At 46.1% G+C, this 25477-nt stretch overlaps 1 protein-coding gene and 1 non-coding gene across 2 annotated transcripts; both read left to right on the top strand.

Annotated features, from left to right (window-relative positions):
• The first annotated feature begins 595 nt into the window (after positions 1-595).
• LOC120941103 (protein kinase C delta type-like) lies at positions 596-13130 on the top strand. Its single transcript, XM_040354372.1, has 8 exons — positions 596-815; positions 5679-6673; positions 7633-7706; positions 9309-9371; positions 10109-10247; positions 11085-11279; positions 11711-11839; positions 12954-13130. Exons 1-8 carry the CDS (start codon positions 596-598, stop codon positions 13128-13130), a joined length of 1992 nt encoding a protein of 663 aa, XP_040210306.1.
• Positions 13131-14524: 1394 nt separating this feature from the next.
• TRNAR-CCU lies at positions 14525-14597 on the top strand. Its single transcript has one exon. It is a non-coding gene; the product is annotated as a tRNA-Arg (tRNA).
• Positions 14598-25477: the final 10880 nt, after the last annotated feature.

Raw genomic sequence — 25477 nt, 5'->3', positions numbered from 1 at the left:
AAGAAAGAGTCCAGAGAGTCCAGGATCGGGCTCTGTTTTTCCATAAGGCTGTGAGCCCACGCTTGGGGTTCTTCGGTTAGGAGAGATATCACGAACCCAACCTTTACGGAATCAGTAAAGAAAGTCCTGGGCTGGAGAGCCAAGTATAGGGTGCAAGCGTTCTTGAAGGCCCGATATTTTCGGCGGTCGCCGGAGATCCGGGTGAGTCATTACGACAGCCGGATTGGCGGAAGCCTGCGGTGAAGAGGCCCCAGCAGAAGGTGCAGCCGGAGGAGAGGAGGGCCCAGGAGAACCGGTCATTTGCTGAAGGCGGCCGTCCACCTGTATGTATCCCTCCTGGAGCTTCTGTACCGCCTCGGTAAGCGCGGACACCTGCTGGCAGAGTGTCTCGAAAGGTGAACGCACCCTGTCGGTCTCGGACATTTTAAGGGCTGGTTTATACTGTCAAAACCAAGTACTTACCGAGACCGATATGCAGAGGGTGGCTCACCTTTACGACCAGGCGCGCCCGCCCCCTGAGGTTGAAACAGGAGGCAGAAGCACGAGGCGGTACCGGTGCCAGCGGAGAAGCGGTGCTTGCAGGTAGTAGCAGCAGATGACAGTAGCTTCAGTGGGGCTGCAGCCGGAAACAGGAAACAACCGGAGACAGTCAGAGATGCAGGTACGGATCTGGTTCAGAAGGCAGGCAAAGGCAAGTCCAAAACACAAGCCAAGATTCAAGGGACGGAGACAGCAGCGGATCCGAGTCACAAGCCAAAGTCCAAGGGCAGGAGAAAACACAAGTCTGGGTCACAAGGGAGAGTTCAGGCAGAATGGTGAGACAAGCCGAGTTCAAAGTTCCATGAGAGAGCTGAGTCGGGAGGAATTCCCAAAGGTAAGGTTTCCAGGAAACAGGATACAGGTCACAAGCTGACGATAAACCAGCAACCTGTCTTCAGATAGGGGCTGGTTTAAATAGGAAAGTCAAGCCTGTGATTGGTCCCGAGCGGGTCCACGCCCGTGCACGCGCTCGTGCAGAAGCCTGGTCGCCGCGCCGTGCGTGCGCATGCGCACACGCCTGAAGTGTCCAGGGAAGCGCTGGGAGGTCAATCTGCCGCGCAGGCGCGCTGTACGGGGGTCCACAGAGCTGGGACCCTGACACTTTCTTACTGCAGATTTCTGAGTAACAGTAACCTGTTTTCATAATTCAAAATACTCAGAGTGAAATTTGTATAATGAGAATAAACGAGAACTATAGGCAAAACACAAAATTAATTAGCAAACAAATAAAATGAAGAGCTACTTACCTGAGTCTGTTGTTTGTTTGAAGTACTACTGGTATAAATGTTTTGCAAAAATGTTGAGTATGGCCTCATATAAACAAAATAGCTAATATTAATAGCGTACCATCATCCAAATTCAGGGGTGCAATTTTACCTGGGCGGCCTGACACCGCACATGACCACCCAAATAGTGGGTAAGCTATTTCCTTTTGTATTATCCTCTTTTATGTTTTAATATGGCTATTGTTTAACTACTATGTTTGCTTAATAATAATTGTATTGTTTGCTTTATAGATTGGTCCTCTTGAGGAAGCGTTTTTTTCCGCGAAACTAGTCGAGGAATAGAAGAGTCTATATGTCTGTAATAACAGATATTGCTTGGGGGTACCCTGAGTTTCTGTTTTTTCAATTTTACTCTATTCTATGTTCAATACATTTTATGTAATACAAATTTATTTTTTACTTCATCATGTATGTCACTCCTTACCAAGTACCGAGATAGTCCACTAATCCTAGGGGGAGGGAATGTAATAGAGTCAGCATTAGCCACTGTCTCTTATCCCTTTGCCCCCACCTGTTTTTGTCTGGTATAAATGTTTCATAAAAGGTATTGCTTGGAGCAGAAAGTTACGAGTTTTTAAAACAATGTTCCAAAGAATACATTATCTAGTATAAACTTTGGAGGTCTATTTGACATTCAATCCAATGCCTTTCAACCATCCAAGATTCTGTAGGATTTCAAAACAATTCTGCCATTCTGTGTCCAGGTTCTGAGTGCTGAACTCATGTTTGAGTACCTGGCTCCAGGTTTATTCTCTCATTGTTTGGAGGAATGGTCTCCTAACACTAATGTTTACCTCAAACCTCAATCAACAGCAATGCTTCTCCCAAATATTTCCAGTGCTTTCCCCCCCACTGAGCACCAATGTCCCTCCCTAAACACCCCCCATTCAGCATCAATGTACATCTCCCACCCCTCCAGAACACTGCTTCAACCACTGACACCAACCAACAGTCCTGGTCAATAAAACTTTGCACAGTGGAATGTTGAGACTCGATGGTGAGTTTTTGATTACACCTTGATGCTGAATTAATAAGGGCTCTTTCACACAGGCATTAAAAATAGGTGGTTGGGTTGTATTTTTACTTCTTAACTGCCTATCAACGCTCCTCAAAATTGTTAAAATATTGAGTGAGTGGAGGTGTACACAGTGCAATTTTAGTGTTTTTATTGCTTTTATATATGACAGCCTCCAGCTTTCAATGGTCCACAGAAGAAGCAGCAGGTGCACCTCTAACTGCTGCTGTCACTGCCACATTGCTTATATGACAGGGAATCCCCAACCATGTAAGCAAAGGAGCAGGGATAGCAGTGACATCACTGGTCACATTTGGCTGCATGGTCAGGTTAAAGTATATGTGAAACCTCACCTTGTAAAACAACCATTTCAGTTTAAAATATAAATGGGTTTAACATAAAAATTATAGTTATCACATGCACCGGCCCTAGCTGCATAGGGAGCTTAGAGAGCTAGAGGAGGAGAAACAACAGCACACTGATCCTCTCAGTTAATAATGGCTGTGCAGAGGTGTGGGGGGGGGGGGGGGGGGGGTTATGGTTGTCAGCAGAAGTCTGATCATTGGTGGAGAGCACGCTGAGTTCTCAGTGCAGCTTGAAAGATCACACAGCTGGTTTTTGAAAGACTGAAATGTGCAAATCATCTCCTCTTTCATGGACTGCAAGAAATCCTTAGGAATTTCTAACCCTCACCCTCACCCTCTAACCCTCACCCTGCAAAACAACACATTCAGTTTAAAAAATAGAAATGAAAGGCAAAACATTTGTATGTATATACAGTATATATATATATATATATATATATATATATATAAATGATAAATACCCTTTTTTCCTTTTTTTTTATAAGTGATCACATTCCCTCTGTTCTCAGCTACATAAGAGCTGGAGGAGGAGAAACAGCAGTACACTGAGCTTCCCAGTGAATGGCTGTGCAGAGAGTTGGTGCCGGGGAATAACTTATCATTGGAGGAAAGCAAGTTCAGTTTCCAGCACAGCTAAAAAAATGACCATGCTGCACTCTTGCTAGTGAGGTCAGTTTTTATTAGGAAATCAGAGGGACTGGAAGGAACACCAGGTATTTCACACAAAAGAATACATACAAAGCAGAAAGGATACTTCTTCATATAGTTACATGGTGCAGCAGGCACATATCAGGACAATGGGGTGGATTCAGGTAGGGGCTCGCACTCTTACGGAGGCGCAGCGTACCGTTTTAACGCTGCGCCTCCGTAAATTACCTGCGCTGCGCTTCATTCACGAAGCCGTAGCTCCGTAATTTGCGTGGGCGCTCCGTAAAAATGGCCGGCGTAAGCGCGCGTAATTTAAATGATCCTGTAGGGGGCGTGGATCATTTAAATTAGGCGCGTCCCCGCGCCGAACGTAGTGCGCATGCTCCGTCGGGAAACTTTCCCGACGTGCATTGCGGCAAATGATGTCGCAAGGACGTCATTTGCTTTAACGTGAACGTAAATGGCGTCCAGCGCCATTCACGATTCACTTACGCAAACGACGTAATTTTCAAACATCGCAACGCGGGAACGACGGGTATACTTAGCATTAGCTGCCCCTGCTAATAGCAGGAGCAGCCTTACGCGGAACCCGACGAACGCAAACGACGTAAAATGCGTACGCAGGGCACGCGTACGGCTGTGAATCGGCGTGAGTATGCAATTTGCATACTCTACGCTGACCACTACGGGAACGCCACCTAGCGGCCATCGTAAGAATGCAGCCTACGATACGACGGCATAAGAGCCTTTTGCCAGTCATATATTAGGCTGCAGTCGGCGTAACAAGCTTTCTGAATACAGAAAAGTCGTTACGCCGGCGCAACTAAGCAATTGCGCTGCGTAACTATGGAACCGCAGACGCAATTGCTTACTGAATCCACCCCAATGACATTTTGGGTTGACATAGTGTTTAAGAGTCTGGTATTGATTTTTAGGGTGACCACACACATTTTGATTTTGTTTTTTGTGTTGAGGTGCCCCCTCAAAATCTATACTGGACTCAAAGGGGGAGATTTACTAAAACTGGTGCACACAGGATTTGGTGCAGCTGTGCATAGTAACCAATCAGCTTCTAGGTTTTATTGAACAAGCTGAAGTTAGAAGCTGATTTGTTACTTTGCACAGCTGCACCAAATCCTGTGTGCACCAGTTTTGGTAAATCTCCCCATAAGGTCTGGTATGCATTTTAGGGGGACACCCAAATTGCTGTAGCAAAAGTTACATTTACAACAAAAACAAAACAATACAGTTTAAATTGGCGGCAAATGACCATTCATTGCCTGACTATTTAAAATAAAAGGCAGACAGACCCTTCCAAAGGTCCCCAAAATATTTTAGGGGAGCTTTGGAGGGTTCTGTGTCATTTAGACACAGAACTAGCAGGGAATGTCATTTGCCGGCAATTTAACCGCTTAAAGGGTCACTAAAGGAAACATTTTTTTTGCTGAAATGACTGTTTACAGGGTATAGAGACATAAAAGTTAACTGATTCCTTTTAAAAATGATTACAAATAGATAAAAATCAATCCTATAATGTGCCTGCAGGTTAGTTTCACTTTTAAACTGGCTTCATGTTTCTGTGAAGTAAAGAGACACACAGAACAAAAACAAACAAATCCAGGGCAGTGTTTTGTTTTTAAAATTAATCTGATCACGGCCGGTCGTAGGTCCCCTGGACCTGAAACTTGGCACCCCTTCCATAGACTCCCATGTTAAATGTCAGTCTAGTCATGGACACAGTGAGGCATGGGCACAGTGAGGCATGGAAACAGTGAGGCAAGGACACAGTGAGGCATGGGCATGTTAAAAGTTCATTTCTCCAGTGACTTTGGGGACGCGGTACCAGACGGTCGTAGGTCCCCTGGACCCGGAACTTGGCACACCTGTAGCCCCATTTCTCTTCTACAAGTGTGCAAAGTTTGTTGTCTGGGGGACCTATGGCTGGGGAGCACCGATTTTTCAAAGCCGGGCACCCCTTACATAGACTCCCATGTTTAATGTCAGTCTAGTCATGGGCACAGTGAGGCATGGGCACAGTGAGGCATGGACACAGTGAGGCATTGAAACAGTAAGGCATGGACATGGACACAGTGAGGCACAATGAGGCATGCAGATGGACACCCTAGGCTTATACTCGAGTCAATAAGTTTTCCCAGTTTTTTGGGGTAAAATTGGGTGCCTCGGCTTATACTCTGGTCGGCTTATACTCGAGTATATACAGTACATATGAAAAAAGAAATGCATTTACATGTCCATTCTGTGTAACATTAGTAAATGATGTGTAAATAACAGGAATATAAATACAAATTTTCTTCCTCTCTCCAGAAAATAATGACCCCATCACCACCAAAATACAGCCGACTACAGGAGATGGACCCACTACCGAGAGTGAGGAAACCCAACCGGCGACAAACACAGAGGACAAGACAAAGCCAGTGGTACCGATCTCCAGTCAGAGTGAGGAAACCCAACCGGCTACAGACACAGAGGACAAGAAAATTCCAGAGGTTCCAATCACCAGCGAGAGTGAGGAAACCCAACCGGCTACAGACACAGAGGACAAGAAAATTCCAGAGGTTCCAATCACCAGTGAGAGTGAGGAAACCCAACCGGCTACAGACACTGAGGACAAGAAAATTCCAGAGGTTCCAATCACCAGCGAGAGTGAGGAAACCCAACCGGCTACAGACACAGAGGACAAGAAAATTCCAGAGGTTCCAATCACCAGTGAAAGTGGAAATACTCAATATTTATCATTTACCACCCCCATAGACCAAGAAGAAGGACAGACTTTAAAGCCCAGTGCAATATGGAGTGATCTGCTTTCATTCTACAGTGCATTAGCTTCGTTTGGTTCACCGGCTACAGACACAGAGGACAAGAAAATTCCAGAGGTTCCAATCACCAATGAAAGTGGAAATACTCAATATTTATCATTTACCACCCCCATAGACCGAGAAGAAGGACATACTTTAAAGCCCAGTGCAATACGGAGTGATCTGCTTTCATTCTACAGTGCATTCGCTTCGTTTGGTTCAATCCCCGATGCACTAGCAAGCGTTCCATCAAGCGGTTCCGTTGACCAGCGGTGTGAACTATCATTGGAAAGTTTTAATTACCATGAAATGCTTGGATTCTGGGCCTTCGGGAAGGTGGTGTTGGCCTCTCATTATGCCATGGAACAGCAGATGGCGATAAAAATGTTGAAAAAAATTTCACTTAAAAATAACTTCAGTTCTGCTGTTATAGAGAAGAACATTCTAGAAGCTTGCATTGGCAGTCGATTCATCACTCATCTGTTTGGATCATTCCAGACGGAGGTAAGTCTTTTCATCTTTCCATTTCTTCATCTCTCTTTCCTGTACTGCACCCCCTCTACTGATCCAGACCACCTAAAACAATTATTTGGTGACTTTTTTTGGGAGTCAAAACTTACACAGGGCTAAGCATCCCCTCTTCCCCTGATGATAGTCTTATGCCGCGTACACACGATCGGATTTGGAAACCTTGGATGGTTTTTCCAATGGAATTCCGCACAAGCATGTCTTACATACACACGGTCACACAAAAGTTCTCTGAACTTTTGACCGTCAAGAACGCGATGACGTACAACACTACGACAAGCCGAGAAAATTAACTTTGATGCTTCCGAAGCATGCATTGGAATTTTGCGCGTCGGAATTGCTACAGACGATTGGAATTTTTTCCCCGTCTTAAAATTTGAGAACCAGCTCTCAAATTTTTGTTGGATGGAAATTCCGACAGGAAAAGTCAGATGGAGCGTACACCCGGTCGGAATTTCCGATCAAAAGCTCACTTTGGACTTTTTCTTGTCAGAAAAAATTCCGACCCTGTGTACTGGGCATTAGTTCTTTTTCAATAAAGTTCTTCAGCCAATAAGTGTTAAATTGTGAGAGGCAGAGGGGAGCTCCACCATTGTGTTCCACACCAGGGCTCCGGCTGTAGTCAGGGAAGCAGTATAGTGGAGCCTCGGACTGCGAGGAAGGCGGCTAACGAGCGTTTTCACAATGTATTTAGAAAAATCCTTTTTTTCGTTTCCGTTGACTTCAATGGGGAAACTCGCTTTGATATGTGAGTGCTTTGGATTACGAGCATTCTCCTGGAATGGATTATCCTCGTAATCCGAGGTTCCACTGTATAGGTAAGAGTATGACCCTAGAGAGCTTTTTCCTAATTTGTGTGCATAACTGTATATTCTTCATTAACGTGAAATCGGGAAATGTCTATAATGTAACCTCTACCTCTTCTTTTCACACAGACTTATCTGGTCTTTGTCATGGAATTCATGAGTGGAGGAGAGCTTTGGGGATTGATGTCAGAATCTTTGACGATGTAACAGAACACCATAAGGTAAGTCCGATGACGGGTAACGCTGGAGTCAGGGGTGTCTGACCACAGGCAGTGACATACTCCGTACATTACTACCCCGTCCATTCATACCCCGTCCATCCATACCCAGTCCATCCATACCCTGTCCATCCATACCCCTCAATCCATACCCCGTCCATCCATACCCAGTCCATCCATACACCGTCCATCCATACCCCTCCATCCATACCCAGTCCATCCATACCCAGTCCATCCATACCCAGTCCATCCATACCCAGTCCATCCATACACCGTCCATCCATACCCCTCCATCCATACCCAGTCCATCCATACCCAGTCCATCCATACCCAGTCCATCCATACTCCATCCATCCATACCACGTCCATCCATACCACGTTCATGCATATCCCATCCATCCATACCACGTCCATATGTATCGCAACCTTACTTTCAGTATGGGCACTACGCTAAAGTTAGTGGGGATTGGGAGAGTTACTTTGCTCCCATTCACAATTTATTTAAATTGTGACTTCTGTCATTCCAGAAAGGTCCACTGGGTCAGTCTGTGCTCCAGGGATGTGTTATCATCCCTGGCCAGCAGTTGGCACCAGTGGGGTTCTGGCAGAGTGAGTTTTCCTCAGCAGCCAATTAGAGGAGTTTTTCCCTCGCAAGGCATGCCAGGGAGGAGTATATCTGTGACAGGTGTCATATGTTCTAACCGGGGTCCCGGTTCCAGGTGCGGCATCCACCTTCAGGGTGCGCGCATCCATGGACCCCGCCGGCGCGGCCCACCTGGCCAAAATTGCAGGTTACACAAACCCTCACCTGGAGGTAAAAGGGGACCCCAGTGACTTACTGGGTTCCCGGTTCTATTGAGAGGATTCCAGGCTGGATGCCGAACCAATCGGGGATCTGGCGACTGGAATGCTGACAGGTACGCTTTGCTGTCAAAACAATCAGCGGCTCCTTCGGGGGTAGCGCTACACATCCATACCACGTCCATCCATACTTCGTACATCCATAACACGTCCATCCATACCCCGTCCATCCATAACCCGTCCATCCATACCATGTCCGTCCATAACCCATTAATTCATACCCAGTCCATACATACCAAGTCCATCCATAACCCGTCCATCCATACCACGTCCATCCATACACCGTCCATCCATAATCCAGTCTATCTATGTCCCGTCCATCCATACCCATCCATACATACCCCATACATCCATACCCCGTTGATCCATACCACGTCCATTCATACCCCATCCATCCATGCCCTGTCCATCTATACCCCATGTATCCATACTCTTTCCATCCATACCCCGTCCATCCATTCATAACCTGTACATCCATACCCCTTTATCCATACCCCTCCATCCAAACCCTGTCCATCCATACCATGTCCATCCATACCCCTCCATTTATACCCTGTCCATCCATACCCCATCCATCCATATCCTGTCCATCCATACCCGTCCATCCATACCCCGTCCATCCATACCCCATCCATCCCTAGCCCTTCCATCCATACCCCTCTTTACTTTTAGCTTTTATTTTGGTCTGTGACAATATGCTAATTCATATTTTTCTTTCTCCATCAGATTCATCACTGCGGAAATATTATGTGGCCTGCAATTCCTGCATTCTCATCAGATTGTACACAGGTAAGGATTGGATCAGCTGATTAATAATGCAAAATTGAATGCAAAAATGTGAAATTTAGAGGGGTTTCCACCTCACTACAAGGGTTAAATGATTATTTATGCCTAGGGGGACCAATAGCAAGGACTTCTGCTGGCTTGTTCCCTGACGCCTCTTTTGACCTTGAGGCTGTGAGGATCGGACTGTGAAAGTGGGGATTAGATGAATGAACCGCCCTTTTATTGGTACCCAAGGCATAAACCATTGCAGTGTGGGGGGGAGGCCTATTACATGGGTATTTTCTTTTTTTCCCCCCAAATTCAGCTTTAATGAGTCACTCCACCATGATTGTTCTTGTAGTTATGGGTATGTAATGTTGGGTGCAATCACCTCTTGGCTTCTGGTATTTTTTTTTGGTGAATCAGGAAGACTTTCCACCAGTTTCATGAGTTTCCAGTTGTGTTGCCTCCCGTAAAGTCTCCTTCCATCCAATGCAGAAGTCTCCCTGCTCATGCCATAGTCTGCTCAATGTAGGATTTATACAAAATCAAGCAAGAGGAGTGAGAGCTCCTCATGATGAATATAGCAGGTGGGCGGAGCTGTGAACCCCGAAACAGAGATCTTGTAGGCGGATATAAAATAAGCCAATGTCCACCCATCAATCTTCATTCTTCTTTTGCATAGATGTATACTTGTATATTTTCCCTCTAATATAAATGTAGGATATGCAGAGCTAACTGTTCACTTCTTTTCTTCACAGAGATCTCAAACCGGAGAACATTCTACTGGACGGCGAAGGACATATCAAGATTGCAGATTTCGGCTTGTCTATGGCTGGTGTCACTGAGTCCAATAGGATCACCGGACTTGTGGGTACACCGTCATACATAGCCCCAGAAGTAAGTTTTGTGATATTCTGATTTTAGACTTAAATGTAATTATTATTGGATACAGAGAGGCCATAAAAGGGCTCCCTTTCATTTAATGGAAAATTCCTCCACTGGCAGGGGCAGACTGACCATTCGGGCACTGCCTGAGGGCCCCATGCTACTAGGGGGCCCCATCAGGGTTGCCAGTCTCAGTAAAACCAGGGACAGTATGTGAAATCTGTGTTTTAAAAAAAATCCCAAGATTATAGCTGCCCCGCCTCTCCAGTACCATTTCAGTGTGTGCATGTGTATTCTGTGTGTGTATACTGTGTATGTATACTGTGTGTGTGTATACTGTGTGAATCTTAGCACAATTTTTAGGACTCCAGGCTGGCTTCATACATCACATACACTGTATTGTCAAAAGTATTGGGACGCCTGCCTTTACACGCACATGAACTTTAATGGCATCCCAGTCTTAGCCGGTAGAGTTCAATATTCATTTGGCCCCGCTCTTTTCAGCTAGAACCTGTTATATCTGCAAAAGGTGGGCCAACTCAATATTGAACCCTGCGGACCAAGACTGGGGATGCCGTTAATGTTTATGCGTGTGTACATGCGTGTGTACACTATATTGTCAAAAAATACTTTTGACAATATAGTGTACGTCAGTGCAAAAATACGAAGGAAACTTGGACAGCCGCACTCCAAAAATGTTCTTTTAATTAAAATCGATCACAAAATAAACATGCCACAGCAAAAAAATTGGAACAAAAGCATGTACATCAGCATTGAGTCATCTCTGTCCTTTGCCTGGCTCAGGAATGTTCTCATCCTTATTTCTCTCTCTCCTTTTTGTTTCTACAGGTCATTTACAACCAGCCATACTTCACCACGGTGGACTATTTCTCCTTGGGAGTGATCGTATACGAGATGGCCCTCGGCGAGAATCCCTTCTGTGTTGGCATGACGACCGTCAATGACATGATGATGGCAATAATAAATAATGATCCCCATTATCCGGAAGACATGGACTACTTCCTCTCTGAACTCATAACAAAGGTGAGTATACTCCGAACTTTACCTAATTTTATCGGATACAAATCTGTTCCAGATTTCTATGGGGGGGGGCATCCGAGCCGAGCCGCAGCTCTGGTTTGTCCATTCAGACACGGAGCAGCGGTTCGCAACCGCCCCCTCTCTCTCCTGATTGGCTAACTCACTTTGATTGACAGAAGCGGGAGAGCCAATGGCGCTGCTGTGTCTCAGCCAATCAGGAGGGAGAGTCCCGGATGGCCGAGACATTTGTGGACATCGCTGGATAGATAGGGTACCATAGTACGACCCGATCCAATCATGGCCTCAGTTGCAGGTCTTATGGAAGCTGAAATATGTCACCGTCAGACTCAAATATTAAAGTGGCGAGTTTGTTTTTGTTGTTGACACATTGTTATTATTCTTTGTTTCTTATTATCTTTCATTCTTCGCTACAGCTCCTGTGTAAGGACCAAGAAGAGCGAACGCGACCTGTAAGTGACATCAAATGCCACGATTATTTCCAGGGGATCGACTGGGCCGACTTAGAGGAAGGAAAGTCACCCTCGCCATTGCAATCAGCAACAGTAAGTAGACCAATCACCCTTCTTTATTTTACTTGGTGATCCCGCCAGTAACACACTTCCCTGTCCTGGGGGGTGACAGGGTCTCCGCAGCTGCAGGAGAGGGGGGGGGTGAGGGCCACATGAAATGGCCTAATGGGCCAGATTTGGCCTGCAAGCCTTCTGTTGAACACACATGGGCCCGGATTCACATACAGAGGCGCATATTTATGCCGCCGTAGCGTATCTCCTTTACGCTACGCCGACGCAGAGCAGAGAGGCAAGCATTGAATTCACAAAGCCAATGCTCCCAAATCTGCTCTGGATTTCCAAGGCGTAAGTCGGCGTAAGTGGAAGTGGGCGTGAGCCATGCACATGAGGCATGACCCCATGCAAATGATGGGCTGATCGCCAGACAGATTCGTATAACGAACGGTGCATGCGCCGTCCCGTGGGCGCATCCCAGTGCGCATTCTCACAATCACGTCGGAACAACTGCCTAAGATACGTCGGATCACTGCCTACGGCGTAAATGTAACCTACGCCTAGTCATATTCACGTCCAACGTAAACTACGTAAAATACGTGGGCTTGAGTTCCCTGGTGCAGACCTTTTCATGCCTGCTGCTGAGTTACACCTGCTTTATGGGGCATAACTTTACTCCGGACGTATGACTTTATGCGCACTGCGTCGGGCTCACGTACATTCGTGAATCAGCTTATCTCCCTCATTTGCATATTTGAATAGGAAATCAATGGGAGCGACAAGTGCGTCCAGCGTAAATATGCGCTCACTCTACTCCGGCGTAGGCAAGTTACGTTAATCGGATGAAGCCTGTTTTTAGGCGTATCTTGGTTTCTGGTTCGGCGCATAGATACGACAGCGCACATTTGTACTTACGATGGCGTATCTGGAGATACGTCGGCGTAAGTGCTTTGTGAATCCGGGTCAAGGTCTCTAGATATACTTTAATGGTGTGTTGATGCCGTGCAATACTTCTTCTCACCACTAGAGAGAGCTTGAAGGAGTCTTCTTGGGGTAATCCGCAGCCCAGAGTTGGGGGGTCACCAAGCTTTCTTACCATTTTCTGTATCAGTCAGAAGCTCTGAATGTCTTTTCTTTTCTTTTTTTTCCCCAGATGAATAAGAAACTGATCTATAGAAGAATGAAGATGGCGGAATTAATGACCAGCGTAGACCTGGATCCTCCAATACAAGCCGAGGACCAGAAGAACTTTGACGGCTTCTCCTACATGAGCGACAGCATGAGGCTGCAGATACTGGCCACCCCTCCCCCACCACCAGAGAGGCAGTGATTCTGCAAAAGGATATTTGCATGTATAATGCAGTAGAACCAACCACCATCTGGGAAGACGCTTGGATTTGGAAGGTCCTCACATCCGGAACAATAACATAAAACATCCGTTTTATTCATCATTTACAGAAAAAAAAAGACATAAAGTATAAAAAAAATCATTGTGCCGACAACCATTGACCTCCCTTCCCGAACCAAGACCTCCATACACGTCTCTCCGAGGCAAAATCAGCTTCTTCAGGAGGAATACACGTCTCTCCGAGGCGAGATCGGCTTCTTCAGAGGAATACACGTCTCTCTGAGGCGAGATCAGCTTCTTCAGGAGGAATACACGTCTCTCTAAAGCAAGATCGGCTTCTTCAGGAGGATAATGGAGCTTCTGTGTCTTTGCATCTCCTGCGTTCCTAATGCAATCAATGGGAATGCCTGCACCGGGAGGCGTGGAACACCTGAGCATCCCCATATGGGAAAACACAACCTTTCACGGACGCAGATGCTGCTCCCAATCTGACATGCGTGTGGGTGTAGGAGCATGGATGCACACTGTCTGCATTCAGGGGCCATGCACCTACACCCGCACAGATCTAAGATTAGGATAAGCATCTGTGTCCATACATCTGCTGCATCCCAATTATCCATCGATGGGACTGCCTGCACTGGGGTGCATGGAACACTTGTGCATCCCAATTTCAAAAACACAACCCTTCACAAACACAGACGCTGCTCCCAATCTGACATGCGTGTGGGTGTAGGAGCACGGATGCACATTGTTTGCATTCGGGGGCCGTGCACCCACACCCACATGTATGTCAGATTGGGAGCGGCGCCTGTGTCTTTGCATCTGCTGCATCCCAATTACCATCAATGAGACTGCCTACACCGAGAGGCATGGACCACCTAGGTGATCCCAGGGGAAGTGGAAGTGAGTACCTGTCACAACGAGGTACCTGCTCCCCCCCCAGAAAAAAAAACACCATAAGAGGAAGGGAAGTCAATGGCTGTCAGCACAATGTTCTACTTTATGTAATAAAATGGATGTTATATTGTATTGTCTTGAGGTGGGAACATTAAATATCCGTCTTCTTCACATTTCTGGATGGGGAACCCCCCTTTAATATTGGGGCCCCGGCTCTACATTCTGAGCATTGTACAGGGAGATGAACGGGGCGCCCTAGACTGATGATTCAAGGAAAAACCGATCGCTTTCGGGGGTCAGGAAGGAATTTCCCCCCCCCTTTTGGAGGGGGGGTTTTCGCCTTCCTCTGAATCATCGTAACGTTTAGGGGTCCGAAAAAAGTGTCAGAGGATAACAGTGACCGATCTCTGACGATCAAGGCCTTAGAATCATTTCCTTCTATTGATTTATTTACAAGAAAAAAAAAGAAAAAAAAAAAAGCCCCAGTGGTCTAATGGATAAGGCACTGGCCTCCTCAGCCAGGGATTGTGGGTTCAAGTCCCATCTGGGGTGATACTTTTTTCTGAACACAGAGTACAGACAGAGAGCCGACACTCCATCTGATTTTACCTTAAAGGAGAACTCCTTCAATACCGGACACTCCCCTCCCCCTTCCTGCTACAGCCTTCAGCGCTGTCACACTTTGAATGACAATTACTCAGTCATGTAACATTCTACACATAATTACATTTGTATCATTTTTTACACACAAATAGAACTTCCTTTTGTTGGTATTTAACCACTTACCCCCCGGACCATATTGCTGCCCAAAGACCAGAGTACTTTTTGCGATTCGGGACTGCGTCGCTTTAACAGACAATTGCGCGGTCGTGCGACGTGGCTCCCAAACAAAATTGGCGTCCTTTTTTTCCCACAAATAGAGCTTTCTTTTGGTGGTATTTGATCACCTCTGCGTTTTTTATTTTTTGCGCTATAAACAAAAATAGAACGACAATTTTGAAAAAAATGAATATTTTTTACTTTTTGCTGTAATAAATATCCCCCAAAAATATATAGAAAAACATTTTTTTTTCCTCAGTTTAGGCCGATACGTATTCTTCTACATATTTTTCGTAAAAAAAAATCGCAATAAGCGTTTATTGATTGGTTTGCGCAAAAGTTATAGCGTTTACAAAATAGGGGGTATTTTTATGGCATTTTTATTAATATTTTTTTTACTAGTAATGGCGGCGATCAGCGATTTTTTTTTCGGTATTGCGACATTATGGCGGACACTTCGGACATTTTTGACACATTTTTGGGACCATTGGCATTTTTATAGCGATCAGTGCTATAAAAATGCATTAGATTACTATAAAAATGCCACTGGCAGTGAAGGGGTTAACACTAGGGGGCGGGGAAGGGGTTAAGTATGCCTGGGTGTGTTCTTACTGTGGGGGGGGGGGTGGCCTCACTAGGGGAAACACTGATTTTCTGTTCATACATTGTATGAACAGAAAATCAGCATTTCCCCTGCTGACAGGAACGAGAGCTGTGTGTTTACACACACAGCTCCCGTTCCCCGCTCTGTACCGAGCGATCGCGTGTGCCCGGCGGCGATCGCGCCCGCCGGGCACACGCACGGGAGTCGGGGGCGAGCGGGGGGCGCGCGCGCGCGCCTCCGGCGGCGCGCGTGCGCCCCTAGTGGCGGCTAATAGGCAGGACGTCCATTTACGTGGTCTCGCCTAGGAGAGCCACCTTGTGGACGTATTTCGGCGGTGCAGCGACGGCAAGTGGTTAATCACCACTGAGGGTTTTTTTTTTTTTTTGCTAAATAAACTAAATCTAAAAAGACGGAAAAATGTTTAAAAAAAATTGAAAAAATAAAAAAACATTTTTTCTTAATTTCTGTTAAAAAAAGATTGCAAATAAATAATCTTTCTTCATAAATTGAGTGTAAAATGTATTCTGCTCCATTTCTTTGGGAGGAAATAATTCAGTGAATATTATTTATTCTGTAGGGAAGTTGTAGAATCCACAATCTATGGGATATAAACACCGATCAGCCATAATATTATGACCACCCACTTAACATCGGGGGAAGTCCCCCTATTTTTAACAAATTTGAAATGTGGAATATCTACAAATAACAAAATCAAACACTATAATAATAATAATAATAATAATAATAATAATAATAATAATAATAATAAAAAATATAAAAAAAAAAAATCCTAAAAAAATAAAGAATAAAAAAACGAAATAAAAAAGAAAACAAATCCCTCCCACCCCCTCCCTCCAAGGAAGCCGCCATTGTAGATTCTAACTGATCTGCAGATGCCATGGAGACGACCACCAGGCATTGGATATCTTGAAAGCGCAAGCAACTGTGCCAGTTATCAATCACAGCAAGTCTTACACCAGAACGCGGGTTCTGTAACATTGCGGGCACCACATTTTCTGAATTCCGATACGATTTTCACCTCAAAAAAAATTACACCGTAAGGGAACTTGCGGGAATCGCACAGGAAAGCGTCACATGCTTCCGTGTGATCCCCGGGGTTCCACATTCTGATATGAAACATTGTTTCCTTTTACTTACAATTTCTGGTATTCTGAGTGTCGTCACTCCGCCCTCATGAGACGCATCCTGGGAACTTCCTGTCACATGTTCTAGGAGTAAAAATGGCCGCTGTGATACGACTGAAGAGAAAAAATAAAATAAACAATTACTAATCACGTCTCCAGAGGCCTTTGTTGTCTTATTTATAATAAGGGAGGAGTTCCTCTTTAAACCCTTCCTGACGGGTGAACGTCCTGGGCTTTCAGTGGTTATACTGGGATGATGGGTGGAGCTACAGGCTTCATCCCAGGATCTTTTCTTTCAGCCTGTGTTGTAAAAGCCATCCTTGTGGCTGATTAGCTGCTGGATGGTTTTTACAGGCAGCGGGAGGGGACAGACGTTCCCCCGTCCCTGTCCTCCCAATGGCACCTTTTCGAGCTCTCCCATGCAGTCGGGGAGCCCAATATCCAATCTGGTGGTGTCTAATAGACCCCCCAAAATCTCTCCATAAAGAGGATCTGTCATCCCTTATTTCTACCACAAGGGGTGTGTACATTTTTGCTGATAGAAATAAAAGTGATAAAAAAAACTGACAAAAACAAACACAAAAAAACTAACAAAAAAGAAACAAAGACAAAAAATAAAATAAAAAAAAGAGGAAGGGAAGTCAATGGCTGTCAGCACAATGTTCTACTTTATGTAATAAAATGGATGCTATATTGTATTGTCTTGAGGCGGGCGCATTAAATGTTCCAACTTCTTCACATTTCTGGATGGGTACCCCCCTTTAATATTGGGGGCCCCGGCTGTACATTCTGAGCATTGTACAGGGAGATGAACGGGGCGCCCTAGATCAATAATTCAGGGAAAAAACAATCGCCTTCGAGGGCCAGGAAGGAATCCCCCCCCCTTTTGGAGGGGGAGTTTTCGGCTTCCTCTGAATCATCATAAGGTTCAGGGGTCCGAAAAAAGGCGTCAGAGGATAACAGTGACCGATCTCTGACGATCAAGGCCCGAGAATCATTTCCTTCTATTGATTTATTTACAATAAAAAAAATGTACAATAAAAAAGGAAAGAAAAAAAAAAACCCTGTGGTCTAATGGATAAGGCACTGACCTCCTCAGCCAGGTATTGTGGGTTCAAGTCCCACCCAGGGTGATACTTTTTTCTGATCACAGAATACAGACAGAGAGCCGACACTCCATCTGATTTTACCTTAAAGGAGAACTCCTTCAATACCGGACACTCCCCTTTCCTGCCCCGGCCAATTCTCAGCTTTCAGCGCTGTCACACTATAATGACAATTACTCTGTCATGTAACATTCTACACATGTGAGATTTTTATAATTTATTTCACACAAATAGAACTTTCTTTTGGTGATATTTAATACCCACTGGGTTTTTATTTAATTATTTATTTTTGCTTAATAAACTAAATAAGACCAACATTTTATAGAAAAATGTGTTTTTCTTCAAAGCAAAAAACAAAAAACAAACAAAAAGAAAACAAATACAAAAAACAAAGTAAAAAAAAGGGGGAAAGTCCCTGTCGGCTTGCGCTACACTTTTAGTGCAGCGCCAGTCTTATTAGGTGGACTGGGCCGCAAGACAAATCGGTCTGGTTCCCCCATAAAGCAGCCGCACTGCTGCCGGTATGATAGTGCAGACACAAGGGACACTGACATGGTCACCTATACCTGGCAGATAGGTAGTAGGACTCTCCTGCAATCCTTTGCTTGTGTCAGTTGTACATATTAAGGAATTTTAATTATATTTTTTTCTGTTGATTATTGATGAACATTTATTTACTGACACACACTGGACTGGCATGCACTAACGTACACTAACAGAGGACGTCCAGATGTATATAAACTGACCGATCCATGCTTTAGATAGATGCACACAGACAGACAACCCAATTAGGAGAGAGTAGACGGCACACACAGATTATAGGATGAGGCCGTACTACAAACATACACCCAACATTAGAGAAAGGATAAGTAGTGTCCAGTAGGGTAGCTTAGTGTAGTCAGTGTAGGTCCTGCCCTAGAAGAGTCTACCTTGCCGTGGTGGGCAGGCTTGGAATCTTCTGGTCAAAAGTGTGTCAGCGAATGGGGGAGAGGATCGCTAGATCTTCACTTCTGGCCGATTGATTTTACCAAAAGACTCTTGGTTTATTCAGACTATATATATATATATATATATATATATATATATACAGCCCTCAAAATTTCCACTCGCCTACTAGCATTTGGCGAGTGGATTTAAGCTGGGGGCGAGTGATGACAGGGCTGCATGACCAATCTCCCTCCAATCTGTGCCTGCACTTAGAGTCCCGATGAGATTGGCGGCCAAAGAGGAAAGGTGCATGCTTGGGAAAAGTAGTCTGGTGAGCAGTACACAGGTGCTCTCCTTACAATTCTCATTAAGCCATGGGACCTAACAGTATGACCTCTCTGAGCCTGCCCCCCTCCCCCGGGCCCCGACCAATGTAGCTGGAGAGCAGAAAGTAATGAGTGAGGTGGAGGATTGCAAAAATTACCACTCCGGTGCAGCGCTCACTGAAGGTTGCCCTGACATGAGAGCGGCAGCCTTCTAGTTTGTGCAGTTTTCTTCTCCTTGTGCTCTATGTAAGTGTCCAACAGTTTAGCCTGAGCACTGTGAACAGACTGGTCTCAATGTGTGCTGTGCGCTGTCAGTGTGCGCTGTGCTATGGTGTCAATGCCTGTGCAGTTGTGTGGATCTCAGCGCTGGATTGTACTCCCTCCCGCTGTGCTGCAGCTCTTCTCCTCTCTGCCAGCCTAAATAAAAGGGGAAGTGGGGACATGCAAGCGTGGAGCCGCACACACAGGCTCCTGATGATGAGATGAATGGGAGAGAGAGAGAGGATGGATGGGAGTTGCAGAGGAGACAGCAAGAGAATGGGGAAGAGACCCAGTTCTAGTGCCCTGTCCCTCTGGTCTGCCCCCAGTGCCCTGTCCCTCTAGTCTGCCCCCAGTGCCCTGTCCCTCTGGTCTGCCCCCAGTGCCCTGTCCCATTTTGTTAAAGTTGTTGTTGGTAATATTTAATTTTGTAACTTGATTCTGCATAAAACATTGTCATTTCATGAGATAATCTACGAGGGCGTGTTTACGGGTGCAATTACACAGTAGGCGCAGGGCAGTGTATGAATTAGGTGGGGCAACTGGTGGCGAGTAACTCTTGAGGCCTGGCTAGTAGCTCAGGACTTGAAATTTTGAGCCCTGTATATATATATATATATATATAGTTGGAAAAGGAAAAAATGTGTCTAGGTCCAGAATTCTACTTTCATAAACACACAATAAAAAATTGGTTTATTTACATTTGAATGGCTTCCTCTTTGATTTAAAGGGGTTATAGAGGTAAATGTTTTTTCACCTTAATACATTCTATGCATTAAGGTGAAAAGACATCCGAGTATTAGCTTACCTGACCCCTCGAAAGATCCGTGCTGTGAACAAGCAGGCTTCTCGGCCGTCTTCCTGGCTCATTCATTGGTTGATTGAAAGCAGCGCAGCCATTGGCTCGCGCTGCTGTCAATCACATCCAATGACGCGGCACGCTGGGGGCGGGGCCAAGTGATATAGGGCCAGATTCTCAGAAGAGATACGATGGTGTATCTCAAGATACACTGTCGTATCTCTGTTTTTGGCCCCGGGTATCTATGCGTCTGATTCCTAGAATCATTTACGCATAGATACGGCGTAGATCCGACAGGTGTAAGTCACTTACACCGTCGGAACTTAGATGTAATTCGCCGCTGGCCGCTAGGTGGCGTTTACGTTCAGTTCTCATTTGACTATGCAAATGAGCCTGATACGCCGATTCTAGAACGAATTTGAGCCGCCTCGTAGTCGTTTACGTAGTTTCCGTAAGCTTAAGGTTACCCCTGCTATATGAGGGGTAACCTTACGCCAGTCCGCCGTATGCCATGTTAAGTATGGCGTCGGGTCAGCGTCGTCTTTTTCCGTCGGTTACGTATTTTACTAAGTCGTTCGCGAATACGACTTTACGTCAATGACGCTCACGTCGGCGTCATTGACGTTTTCCGTCGTGAGCTGGAGCATGCGTACTGGGCTATTTTTACGCTCGGCGCATGCGCAGTTCGATCGGCGCGGGGGCACGCTTAATTTGAATACAAGCCGCCCCCTTTGAATTACGCGGCCATACGCCGGGCCATTTACACTACGCCGCCGCAAATTACGGAGCAAGTGGTTTGCGAATACGGCACTTGCTCCAGTAATTTGCGGCGGCGTGGTGTAATTGGCTTACACTACGCCAACGCGGATTCTATGTGAATCTGGCCCATAGTGAGCGGCTATTGCGCGCCTGCAAGGACTCAACACCATGCAAGCTCGCATGAAGGTGTTGAGTCCTTGGGGGGGGCCGAGACAGCCGCCGAGGGACCCCAGAAGACCAGGTTCGGGGCCACTGTGCAAAACGAACTGCACAGTGGAGGTAAGTTTAACATGTTTGTTATTTGAAAAAAAAAAAAGTGATCCTTTCATCCTTTTCTTTCCCTCACAATCTATACTTTAGTACTAAGCTTTTCTATAGTCTCCAATATAATTGTAAAATTCTTAACTTTGCTACTTAAGTGACTGTAAAGCTTTTAAAAAAAATGTCATTAAAATAATAAACATGTTATACTTATCTGCTCTGCGTAATGGTTTTGCACAGAGCAGCCCTGATCCTCCTCTTCTCAGGTCCCCCTGTCGGCTCTCCTGGCTCCTCCCCCTTGCCTGCTATGGGCACTTGTGTGTGCTCGATCCGGAAGCCTCGCTGTCTTTGTTGATTGTGTAAAAAAAAAGTTCTGCACTTGGTGACTATTAACAGCTTGCTGACCGCCGCACAAGTTTTTACGTCGACAGAATGGCACGGCTGCGCAAATGGGCAAATATATACGTCCTCTTTAATTAACGTGTGGTGGCGAGCTCCGTGACTGTGACCGCGGGACTCGCAGACTCGATGTCCACCGGTGTCCTGCGATCAGGTCACAGAGCTTAAGAACGGGGAGATGTCAGTGTAAACACAACTTTCCCTGTTCTTCCTAGTGACATGTCACTGATCGTCTGGTCCCTGTCATTGGGAGCAGCGATCAGTGATGTGTCATGGCAAGTCATGCCCCCTGACAGTTAAAATCACTCCCTTAGGTGCCACTTAACCCCTTCAGCGCCCCCTAAAGGTTAACCCCTTCACTGCCAGATCGCTGTAAAAATTACAATGGTCCCAAAATGGTGTCAAAATTGTCCGATGTGTCCGCCATAATGTCGCAGTCACGATAAAAAACGCTGATCGCCGCCATTACTAGTAAAAAAAGCAATTATTAATAAAAATGCCATAAAACTATCCCCTATTTTGTAGACGCTATAATTTTTGCGCAAACCAATCAATAAACGCTTATTGCGATATTTTTTTTACCAAAAAATGTAGAAGAATACGTATCGGCCTAAACTGGGGGAAAAAATATATATTTTTTGGGGATATTTATTATAGCAAAAAGTAAAAAAACTTTTTTTTTTTTTCAAAATTGACGCTCTATTTTTGTTTATAGCGCAAAACATAAAAACCGCAGGAGGTGATAAAATACCACCAAAAGAAAGCTCTATTTGTGGGGGGGAAAAGGACATCAATTTTGTTTGGGAGCCACGTTGCACGACCACGCAATTATCAGTTAAAGGCGAGGCAGTGCCGAATCGCAAAAAGTGGCCTGGTCGTTAGCCAGCCAAATGGTCCGGGGCTGAAGTGGTTAATTGAAACAGTGAAAAGAATTGTGACTCTCAGAGAAAGCAACACTCTAAAATACATCAACACCCAAAGAAATGTCACTATAGCTGGTTGGGTGCGCTGTCTCTTTTAAATTGTTACATCGATATGAAAAGCTTTATTGATAATGACACAATGACAGTGGGACTAGGCCCTGCCCCTGGGCTATGCTCACAGCTTTTGACAGACAGCAGCTGGAGCCAATGGCTCCCAATGCTCTAAGCCAAGCCTGTGAGAACGGGGAGAAGAGCTACTGCAGACGTGCATAGCGCTGGATTGAATTCAGGCTCAGTTGAGTATTAAGGGGAGTGGGCACTATTAACCACTTGCCGACTGCCACACGTACATATACGTCGGCAGAATGGCACAGGCAGGCAAAGCAATGTCCCAGGCCTAGGGTAGCACTTTGCAGGGGGGCAGCATGAAAAGAGTCCCTTTTAGTGCAGTGCCAGTCTTATGAGGTGGACTGGGTCGCAAGACAAATCGGTCTGGTGCTCCCATAAAGCGGCCGCACTGCTGCCGGTATGATAGGGATGGTGCAGACACAAGGGACACTGACATGGTCACCTATACCTGTCAGGTAGGTAGTGGGACTCTCCTGCAATCCTTTGCTTGTGTCAGTTGCACATATTGGGGAATCTTAATTTTATTTATGTTGATTGCTGATGAGAAAAATAAACAGATAGATTTATTTGTTCCTGCCCCCAATCCTTCCTTTGCTCACTGCCTGGACCAAATACCTTCATCACCGTTTTACATGTTTTCTGCTGCACCACTGGTACGGTTATATCCTCTTAGTCCTTCATAAATTAAGCAGTGCCACCTCATTGGTGCCATCTCCTCAGTGGCGCCTTATCAGTGCCCATCAGTGAAACTATCATTACTTTTCCATTATGGATAGAGTAAGGGATGGTTATAGCCCCTGTTAAAAAAATGTTGCCATCCGTTCATTTCTCATTATTTCCTGCCCCATAGCCAAACAGGAAGTGAGAGGAAATCTCTGCAGATTACGGGAACCCCCCCCCCCCCCCCCCCAAGGCCCTCAGAACTAGTGTCCCCACTGGAAGATTTCAGGGCAGGTCTTAAACAGGAAGGGGTGTAACCTTGACAGGAAGGGGTGGGTCATATTTAAATTAGGGGTTGCACGGGATTAGTCAGGCCTAGGGCAGCACAAAACCTAAATACACCACTGCCCTGACTGGATTATATTTTGTTTGCTAGAACATGGCATTGCTGTTTTCTCCATTAAACAGTTTTTCCCTTTCATTACTTTTTTTTCATCCTAGATCTACTGAACTTCTCCAGCTTTCTCCACCTCCTTTCTATGTGCACCCACTTCAGCATGTGCTGCATAGTTGCTCTGGATTAGCTTCCAGTTGGTGACAAAGCCCACACACACTGCATATGCCTATACATTGTGGGTGGGCATGGTTACTTATAGCGTTTGTGTTTCACAACCTGCATAGCAGTATCACCACATATTCTTTAAATGATAGCTGCAGATTTAAGCAGAGCTTCACCTTGTTCACTAAGTTCTGGGAAAAATGCACTTGCATAATGTGATTTCCTTTGCTAAGTGAACAGTCTATCTGCCTTTGATAAATGGATTATATTGCATCAGCATTACAGTCAGGCAACTAATATTTTCAGAATGAGCACAATGGAAGCTCCCATTTGTTTTTAAATTCAGCCTTTCTCTAAAGGAAAACATTTGTAGGCAGGGGAGGGCTGGCAGCTATAGGCCTGGGGGGCAAGTCCAGTCAAGTGGCCCGTAGAGCGTGGAAAAGTGATGGATCGAGGAAAACATTCTAAGATTTTTTATGATCACAAGAGTCCGCACAGAGGCCCCCCTTGCATCAGAGTCCGCACAGAGGCCCCCCTTGCATCAGAGTCCGCACAGAGGCCCCCCTTGCATCAGAGTGCGCACAGAGGCCCCCCTTGCAACAGAGTGCGCACAGAGGCCCCCCTTGCATCAGAGTGCGCACAGAGGCCCCCCTTGCATCAGAGTGCGCACAGAGGCCCCCCTTGAATCAGAGTCCGCACAGAGGCCCCCGTTGCATCAGAGTCCGCACAGAGGCCCCCCTTGCATCAGAGTGCGCACAGAGGCCCCCCTTGCATCAGAGTGCGCACAGAGGCCCCCCTTGCATCAGAGTCCTTGTGTCTGTGCAGAGAGAGAAGGGGATGTCAGCGCTGGTGTGCGCTGAGGCTAAGCTATGTGTGAGACGCGACATAGCTCAGCTCTGCAGCCATCTACCTCGGAGCTGACACAGGCACGGCTGCACAGTGGGAGGTGAGCAGCGGCCGTGACCTGTGTTAACAGAGCTTCAACAGGCATATTCCTGCTCTGCAAAAACAGCATTTGGTAATGGCGCCCAGTGGCTGTGCATAGTGTCACCAGCCGGGGGGAGATTTCCACCCTGCCCCCCCTGCCAGCCCTCCCCTGTTTGTAGGCTTAAACCACTTGCTTACTGGGCACTTAAACCGCCCTCCTGCCCAGACCAATTTTCAGCTTTCAGCGCTCTCACTCTAAGGCCGGGTACTCACGAACAAACATGTACGGTGAAAGCGGTCCGTCGGACCGTTTTCACCGTACATGTCTGCCAGAGCGCTTCTGTACGATGGTTGTACACACCATCGTACAGAAGTCCGCGCGTAAACATTACGCGGGGCGTGTCCGCGTCGTCGCCGCGACGATGACGCGGCGATGACGCGGAGACGTGGGCGGGCCTGCCATTTAAAGGCTTCCACGCATGCGTCGAAGTCATTCGACGCATGCGAGGGACGGCGGGCGCCTGGACATGTACGGTAGGTCTGTACTGACGACCGTACATGTCCGAGCGGGCAGGATTCCAGCGGACGGTTTTAAAACACGTCCAGGAATATTTGTCTGCTGGGAAAAGGCCCGGCGGGCAAATGTTTGCTGGAATTCGGCCCGCTCGCGCCTACACACGACCAAACATGTATGCTGAAACTGGCCCGCAGACCAGTTTCAGCATACATGTTTGGTCGTGTGTACGGGGCCTTAGAATGACAATTGCGTGGTCATACAACACTGTACCCAAATGACATTTTAGATTTTTTTTTCCCACAAATAAAGCTTTC

The sequence above is a fragment of the Rana temporaria genome, chromosome 5 (assembly GCF_905171775.1).
Source record: "Rana temporaria chromosome 5, aRanTem1.1, whole genome shotgun sequence".
Taxonomy (NCBI): Eukaryota; Metazoa; Chordata; class Amphibia; order Anura; family Ranidae; genus Rana; species Rana temporaria.
This window is presented reverse-complemented; position numbering and strand designations above follow the sequence as displayed.

Coding starts and splice junctions, on each gene's coding strand:
- LOC120941103 (XM_040354372.1), top strand. CDS start 596: ATGACAGTAGCTTCAGTGGGGCTGCAGCCGGAAACAGGAAACAACCGG. Junction 7,707..9,308: donor ATGTCAGAATCTTTGACGAT/GTAACAGAACAC, acceptor TTTCTCCATCAG/ATTCATCACTGCGGAAATAT. Junction 11,840..12,953: donor CGCCATTGCAATCAGCAACA/GTAAGTAGACCA, acceptor TTTTTTCCCCAG/ATGAATAAGAAACTGATCTA.